At 34.0% G+C, this 8703-nt stretch overlaps 1 protein-coding gene across 5 annotated transcripts; it reads left to right on the top strand.

Moving 5' to 3' along the window:
- The first annotated feature begins 1015 nt into the window (after positions 1-1015).
- Positions 1016-5992, top strand: LOC115714233 (ubiquitin carboxyl-terminal hydrolase 27). Of its 5 annotated transcripts, none has more exons than XM_030642854.2 (10): positions 1016-1553; positions 1756-1885; positions 2168-2268; positions 2351-2581; positions 2918-2986; positions 3168-3296; positions 3567-3704; positions 4558-4620; positions 5016-5321; positions 5455-5992. In XM_030642854.2, exons 1-10 carry the CDS (start codon positions 1275-1277, stop codon positions 5722-5724), a joined length of 1716 nt encoding a protein of 571 aa, XP_030498714.2. In that variant the 5' UTR covers positions 1016-1274; the 3' UTR covers positions 5725-5992. The 5 variants fall into 5 exon arrangements, with proteins under 5 accessions (XP_030498714.2, XP_060970103.1, XP_030498717.2 ...); XM_030642856.2 differs by having other exon boundaries at positions 1041-1553; positions 5473-5992; XM_030642853.2 differs by having other exon boundaries at positions 1041-1553; positions 5016-5324.
- Positions 5993-8703: the final 2711 nt, after the last annotated feature.

Raw genomic sequence — 8703 nt, 5'->3', positions numbered from 1 at the left:
AAAAATAAAATAAAATATTATATTTTTAGATGATGTGAAGATATTTAACACATTTAAAGAATGCGACCATTTGAGCATCTCGAATGAGAGTTGCTTATTGAAGTTGTCATAACACATATATAATATGGTTCAACTTTTAAGACAAATTTTGAGAATATAGATGTTGAGTATTCTGCAAAAGAGACAATATCCATATCATTTTTCTATTTTTTTTTTTAGGAAAATAAGGTTTTTCTACCAAGAAAATTCATTAATTTAATAATTAAAATGTGATATGTGGGATCATAGTGAACAATTTACGAAATTGTCAACTATTTGAGTACAAAAATATATCAAATCTTAAATAAATGAAAGAAAATAATAAAATAAATATTTTAGAATAATGTGTTGCCTTTTACTGGAGATGCTCCTAGAATGCTCCTAGAGCACTCTCAAGTGATTTATAATAGCTAAAATCTCAAAAAAAAAAAAAAAAAAAAAAAAAAAGAAATCGAAATATTTAAAGACTTAAAATTGATCTCTGCTCTAAAATTTTAGCTATTATAACTTATTCTAAACTTTAAGGGCTTGTTTGGAACGCTGTATTAGGTCGTATTGTATTGTATTGTATTATATTAAATTGTATTTTATGTAATATTTTTATGTAAAATTATATGTAGTATTAATTTTTATAGACACTTAAATATATAATATTTTAGTATAAATTAAAGTTTAACATAGTATTATATAAAAATATGATATATAATTTAATTCAATATAATACAATACAATACCACTTAATACAATGTTGCAAACGATCCTTAATTTTTTTTTATATATATATATATAGCTCAATTAATAGTGGTGTACTAGATATATTTTATGTCCTTTTATCTTCTAATTCTTTAATTAATTGTATTTATTTTATTTGTTTTTGGTTATTTTTTAATTTTAATTAATAAAATGTAAAATATAATATTTTAAAAAAAGTTAATTAGAAAAAGTAAATTTTGTTAAAATATTATAAAGAATAGAGTTGGAATGTAACAAGGAGTGGTCTTACAAAGCAGCAGGAGAAACAATTCTACTAGACACAACTACTCCTCTCGGGCCTCTCCTCCTACAGTAGGGGGGGTTTTGGAGTGGGTAGAGCCCACGAGAGTACCCACTCAGTCTCAAATCTCAGTCACCATCTTAGGCAAAGCTGGTCTAAAATGCTCTCAACTCATCTAATTTTTTCGACTTTTTGTTCGTTTCTGTAGCTCTAATTTGGGAAGGGTTGGGATAGAAGGAAAATGCAAGGAGAGGTCAAGCTAAGCGATTTTATTCACCTTTTCAAGCATGGGATTCGGACGATTTCACGTTCGAACTGGGTTTCAGCTTCTGGGTTTCAAATATCTGTCGCTGGGATTTTGGGTATTGCTGGTTTTGTATTGGCTTTAAGGGATGACAAACTGGGCAAGTTGAGCACTTCCCAGTGGTTGTTGCCAAAGAGTGAAAATCCTCAGAACTTGCGGTTGGTTCCCGGATTGCAGAATCTTGGAAACAATTGTTTTCTTAATGTGATTTTACAGGTGCGATTTTGTACTTGGATTTGTTACTTTTTCGATTGGATGCTAAGAAAATAGCAGAAAATTTGGCAAGTATAGAAAGGACAAAAGAAAGAAAGTTGAAATTGAGAAATCATATTGTTTTAAAGTATTGTTTTTTTTTTTTCCCGGCTAGATTCTAAGAATTTTGACTTTACTGATGATTTGATTGTGGAAAAATGAGCAGGCTCTAGCAAGCTGTCCCCACTTCCATATTTTTCTGCACAAAGCCATAGAGGAAATTGAACGGTCGCCTGATGATGAGGAATTGGTTGATAGTTTGCCGCTTGCAGTTTCTTTGGCTCTATTGTTACAAGGTAACTTGCAATTTATGCAAAGTTTGAATTTTGAAAGCTTTTCCCATTGGATGGTACATTGTATCACTTCCAGGTTAACTGAATGTTCTTTTACTATACCTGACTTTTTTATACCAGCTGTGTAATAAATTTGTTTAGTGATTGGCTATGTCTGTAAATGACACTTTTTCTTGCTTCAAGTTTGTCATGGGCTTACTGTTACACATCGTTATTGTATTGTAAATAATATGAAAGAGGTTTCAACTTGTTTTGGCTGAATTAATTAGTTCTCCATCATTCTAGATTTATGTGCAATTGGTGAACAAAGTGTGGTACTCAATCCCCGGAAAGTGATGCTTTCGATGGCTCAGTACATACCTAATTTCAGTCTCACTGCTCAGCAGGTCGAACTTTGCGCTTTTTTAATTGCATTACTCGTATGCACATTACTATGTGGTTATGATTTGTGATTCTGTAAATTTGTAGGATGCAGCAGAAGCATTCCTTCATCTTCTGTCTTCTTTAAGAGAAGAATTTGCTGATTGTTATGATCCAAGTTACTGTTCTTTGTTTGAATCTTGTTCCTCAAGTTGTAGGATTATTACTCCAAGGAGTGGGGAGGATCTGAATAAGCAGGAAAGGTGGACACAGAGTTTCATTGGACCATTTGATGGGATTCTTGGTAGCATCTTAACTTGCCAAAGTTGTTCATCTCAGGTTCTTATTGCTTAATATAGCACTTATTAGTTATTACAATGAACTGCTTATATGGATAATGAGTTATAGCTTTGTGTACATTTTTGCAATTCCTGAAATGCGTTGCATGTACTCTAGCCATTATGAAACTTGTCAAGAGAAAAAAAGTCGACCCCATATATATATATTTTGTGACGTGATGTGATGTGATCTTCATGAAGTTATTTTGCAAATCCACTGTATCAGGGTCTATTTTGTTATTTTGGTTTTGGTCTTTTGGAGCTCTTATGTATTTAGTATAGTTTCACTAAAAATTTCTGTAATCCATGCCCTTTTTTAATTTTGTTCATTTTGCAGATCTCGTTGAACTTTGAATCTTTTCACAGCTTGCCTCTATCTCCCGTGCTTGCTACTGGCGCCAACATAGTATGTTCTGAAGATTCCACTCTATGATAGTGCGTATTTTTAAGCCTATTTTTTGGACCTCAATTGTAGTAGCTGCTTCCTATAGAACAAAGGTGTCTCATTTCTGAAATTTTTTGAATTCTTATACTTTCTCTCGTATGCTTTATATATATATATATATATATATATATATATATATCAGATGGTTGGGTGTACCTTGGAGGATTGCCTAAAACAGTTCACGGAGGCTGAACAAGTAGAAAATTACCGCTGTTCCAGTTGTTGGCATATTGCTGGAATTAGGTTCTTAACCGCTATAGGAGCAGATGAGGTACCTCCCAACTTTGATCAGTTATTTCTCATTGTCATCATGAAATGACATAATCTTGTCTCAATTCACTTGATTGCATATTGTGATCTTGTTTAACTATTAAAAATAGGGGGAAAAAAAAGGAAGAAGAAGCTTTATTGGTCAACCCAACTTGCTTTTGGTGGCCTAAAGTTGACTCTAAAGTTTCTTGCACTTTCTTACATAAATTCACTAGTCTGCTCTGCTATGATGTAATTGTATACTTTGTCCTTTTTTTGCATTGTTTTATAGACAAAGATCAAGAAACTTGGGACATGCTCCGAGCAAGATTTCTGCGACTGCCGAAAATTTCTTCCTCAAGATACATTTCCATGGTCAAATAAGTTCTCTCATACGCTGAAGCAAATAAGCATTGCTCGTTCTCCCAAGGTATGTATTTGTAGTGTTGTTTTATCTTAAGCCAGTGTCAGCCCTAAGAAATCAGAAGTCCAACCAAGACAACATTATTATGGGGGCTCTAATGGAAATAAATTTTTGTATAGGTATATATAAAACTGATCTTAATCTAATTTATTGATAAATTATATTATTTTTATAAATTTTAAGGGGCCTTGGCCTGCTCTACCTATAGATATACATCCAATGTAGCTCTTGTCATCAGCTGGCATCATAGACATGTGAGATACTGGTGTGTTGTTGTGTGGTATTCAGTGGTTTAGGGTGGCTGTTGGACTATTATGAGTGTGGAAGGAATGGTTAAATCTGTAAAGGCTTTTACTAATAAGGAAGGTGGATTTTGTCCCATTTCAGGATGCCTTAGTCTAGACTCTGAATTTTTTTTTCGTCAAAGTGATTAATTGTTTCGATAGAAAAATCTTAAACTAGAATCGCATAAAATACTATTAGAACATAGATTGTTTCTTCTGGTTACCTTCATATGACCTGACACCCAAGAAGGGGTAGCACGCACTGTTAGGCTCGTGTGATTTGCTCCCACAAGGTCTAAAGTTTGAGTCTCTCTTGACATCTACATAGCAGTTATTATGGTTTTCTAAATATTATAAGATTAGACAGGGAACCCTAGTTTCAAACTTTAGCCATGAGAGTTTTGAGGATTTCTGGGTGTTAAAAAAACTTGGAACCTTTCCAACCAGCTTATTGAAACCCAAGTTAGATTTTCTTATTAAGTTTAGGTACATCATTTCTGGCTAACAAACTTGTAATTAGGTAGTTTTTAAGTTCCTTATATAAGGTTGTCCTAACTGTTTGATTCTGCTTGCAGATTTTGTGCATTCATCTCAAGCGAGTTTCCTTTAATGTGTTTGGCGAACCCTTTAAGCTTCAGGTAATGCAATTTTCAGTTGTCTTGGTTCCCAAACATTTTTTCCATGAAATTCAGGAAACATTTGGGATATTTTAGTGCATGTGTGCATGGGATATTTTAGTGCATTTTTTAGAAAACATTTGGTCATTGTATTTGATTGCAAAGCTTTCAAGTACTCTCTGTCTTAACAGCCAAGTATATGTTTGTAATGTGATTTTCAAGTTATGCTGACTTAATACTCAATAGCTTTTGAATTTGGTTGCTTAAGCATCTCTCTAGGTTTGCAATCCTCATAGATATCCACTAATCCATTAATCCTCCTCATATGTCTTCATTCATGTTTTATGCACTACCTCATATGTGCTCGGAGTCAATGCTATTTTCTTGTTTTAATGGTTTCCTTATTACTGTTGTAGGGTCACATATCCTTCCCCTTGATTTTGGATCTTTTCTCATTCATGACCAGTGGAGTGGCAATAAAGGCTCAAAAAGCAATTTTTCAAAGAGGGAAAATGCAACCACATCATAAACGACCAAGTTTTCATACTGGAAATTTTAACATACGATATGATACAAGAAATCTTAGTATTAACGAAAAAACAAAAGAAAGTTTCAATTCTGAAGATACACAAGACTTACACATAAAGGAGTCGAATATTGATCAAATCGGATGCTGTTTAGAAACCATGCATATGGAAAAAGAGACACATTCAGACAACCAGGTAGTTTGTAAATTTTCAAATATTGTTACGTTTTGGCTTTATAGACTCTTGTGTCTGGGATTTTTTTTTGTTAGAAACAAAATTGTGATTTTGTGTAGCATTAGTTGAAATTGAAGTGATTGTGTTGATGAAGGTCTCATTGATTGACCAGTCGGTTCCACCAAGCAGTTCGTATCGTTTAGTTTCAGTGGTGGAGCACTTTGGAGGGGCTGGCAGTGGTCATTACACTATTTACAGAAGCGTGAGAGCTGACCCCTGTATAAAAGAATTTGACGAACCACAAGAGCTTGATTCTTTTTGCTGGTTCTCTATTTCAGATTCTAATGTGTGTAGGGTCTCTGAAAAAGAGGTTCTTGCAGCTGAGGCTAGCTTGCTGTTTTATGAGAAAATATATGAAGGTTGACTGATGTGCCTTCTATATATGGCTGGTTAATGTTATATAACATTGTTTTGCTTTATGTAGAGTTATAAGAACTCTTCCTAAAAAAAAAAGGAAGAATTATTATTTTTTTTTGGGTAATTTGCATTAACTAATGTGGAGATACCTCTACTACCACTAGATATACCAAATCACAGGAAAATAGATGAAAACTGAAGAATGTTAGAATGAACTTCATTGATTTATTAAGGTGGCAATACAAACACTTGAGCTTCAGTGCTTCACACATGAACCCGAAGTCTGGTTACAAGTTACAACTATATTATCTACTGTGTCTGTATATATGTATAATGAGGCAAAAGTTTTCAAAAAATTTACTTTGCAAATAAGTTTTTGTCATTTCTTTTATTAAAGATTAAAAAATTTTATATATAAAAGAAAATAAAAAAATTACAAACTTTTACGATTTGTCACCACCAAGAGGTGGTGGAGGCTTATTGCTGACTAGTACCATCCATTCATCTACACCTTCTTTCTCGTCCCATCCCACTATCTCAGAAAATCAATTAAGCAAAAGAAAAAAGAAGAGATGTGATCGTAATCGGGATTGGAATCTTAGAGAGAGAGATGAAACTTTTTTTTTCTTTAAGTTTCTAGGAAACCGAAAGATATGGATGGAGTATGCAGTAGAAAAAGAGAGATATGGACAGTGGTGGATGATGGGTTTTGGTGGCCAATTCTTCGACCTCAACTTTTCTCGTTCAAAGTTTACTTAGACAATTTTTACTTTTTTTCTTTCTTTAGAGCGCCCCCCTTGCTAATAGAAATTAGAGAGTTTTAGTTGAACAGAACGGGGTTGGGCAAGTTGGACTGGGGGTGAATGAGAAGAAGAAGAAGAAAGAAAAAAAATTAAAAAAGATAAAGTTAATTAATTAGTTTTGAAAATTATTCATTCGTTTATTTATTTTAAATTAAAATTATGATTTGGACCAATAAAATATTAACACGTGGTATTTTTGAGAGCAACAAATGGAGCAGTTCAATTGTGTACCCACGGACTAATGAGAATCTTGACCTTAGAGCTATTACCACAATATTTCGAGATTGTGAACTTATCTGTATCAAAGTAAATTTTTTGGAGACTTATGCCGCAATTTAATATCAACACGTGATATTTTTGGAGTAACTAACAAATCTATTAAAATGAGTACCAACAGACTTACAAGAATCTCGAGCTTGAGGACTATTATCGTTATTTTTTGAGATTGAGAATTTATCTACATCAAAATGAACTTTTTGAAGACTTTTCCAATAATTTTCCGTAATAATAATTATGATATATTTTAATATTCCAAAAATACCCTTCTCTCATGTAATGCTCAAAATCAACCTGAAAATTGAATTATGAGATCAAATCTCGAAGCCCTTTGCGATTAGGGGTGTTCATTGGATCAATCCAATGGATTTGGACCCAACCGATCCAATCCAATTATTTATTGGATATTGAATTTCGTCATCCGATCCAATCCAATCAAATTGAGTCACCCGATTCGATTCGATCCTATGGATGTATTGGATTGGATCGGTTCCAACCATTGGATGCATTGACTGGTTTTTTATTGGATTGGATTGGATCCATTCAATCCATTTTAGCTACCATTTAACTTACTTTCATTAAATAGAAAAAAAATATGTATAAAAGACATAATTTAAAACTTAATAATCCAACATATATAATAAACATTAGTTTAGTCAAACCTAATTTTTATGATATCATAATAAAACCGTTAAAAAATAAAATTTATTCAATACGTATTGCCAATTTTATTAGCGTTTAGGAAGATGTGAATTAATATTTTAAATCTAAGATTTTTTTCTTTAACCTCATGTGTTAAATGTATAGTAAATCAATTAATATATATTTGCTCCTAAACGTGGTTTGAGACAGGGGGATCCGCTATCTCCTTTATTGTTCATTTTGTGTGCGGAGGTTCTCTCAAAACTCTTATTGGCAAAAGAAGAGGAAGGTCTTATTCGGGGTTACTCAGTTGGTAGAGAGGGTTTTCCGATTACGCACCTGATGTATGCGGATGATCTTCTTATTTTTGCTAAAGCTGAGAATGGTAATGTGAATGCAAATTTGGATGCTCTGGATAAATATTGTTATTGGTCTGGGCAGCAGATTAATGTAAGGAAATCTAAGGTGTTCTTCTCCAAAAACTTCCCTCTCCAGCGCCGAGAATCAATTAAAAACCTGTTGGGTTTTGAGGAAATGGATGGCGGGGAAAGATTTTTGGGCAATCCTTTGCTTCTCAAAGGCAATAAAAGTAAGGATTTTGAGTTTATTATTGATAAAATCAGTTCCCGCTTTGAGGGGTGGCGGGCGAGGCTCCTTTCTCAGCCTGCTCGATTGACGTTGATTAAGAGTGTCTTGGCGGCTATCCCGATTTATACTATGTCTATTTTTAAGCTCCCAAAGAAGACAACTAATCGGATAGATGGTATTATACGAAGGTTTTGGTGGACGGGACAGGCTAAGGATGGGCGTTACCTCTCTTTAAAAGCGTGGGATTCTCTGTGTAAGCCTAAATCCTGTGGTGGTCTGGGCTTTAGGAGGGCTGAAGACATTAATTTCTATTTGCTTGCAAAGCTTGGTTGGACTATGGCGTCGGAACGAACTTGCCTATGGAAATCAATTTTTATTGATAGATATTGTTTTGAGACAGCCTTTGGGGACTCGGCTTTGCCTTCAAATGCTTCGCCAGTGGCCAAAAGCATATGGGCGACGAAGGATTTCATTGTGAAGAACAGTGTCTGGCTGATTACTAGAGAAGCAAGAGTCAAGATTGGCAACCATCAATGGTCGGGTTTCGATGGGGATTTGATTGACTCGGGCTGTTTAAATCCGATGGTGTATGATGATTTGTGTGTGAGGGATTTGATGATGGAGGATGGTCTGAGTTGGAATAATCATTTGGTCGCCACCTGGTTTCGTCCGACTTC

This window comes from Cannabis sativa, chromosome 4 (genome assembly GCF_029168945.1).
Source record: "Cannabis sativa cultivar Pink pepper isolate KNU-18-1 chromosome 4, ASM2916894v1, whole genome shotgun sequence".
Classification (NCBI taxonomy): Eukaryota; Viridiplantae; Streptophyta; class Magnoliopsida; order Rosales; family Cannabaceae; genus Cannabis; species Cannabis sativa.
This window is presented reverse-complemented; position numbering and strand designations above follow the sequence as displayed.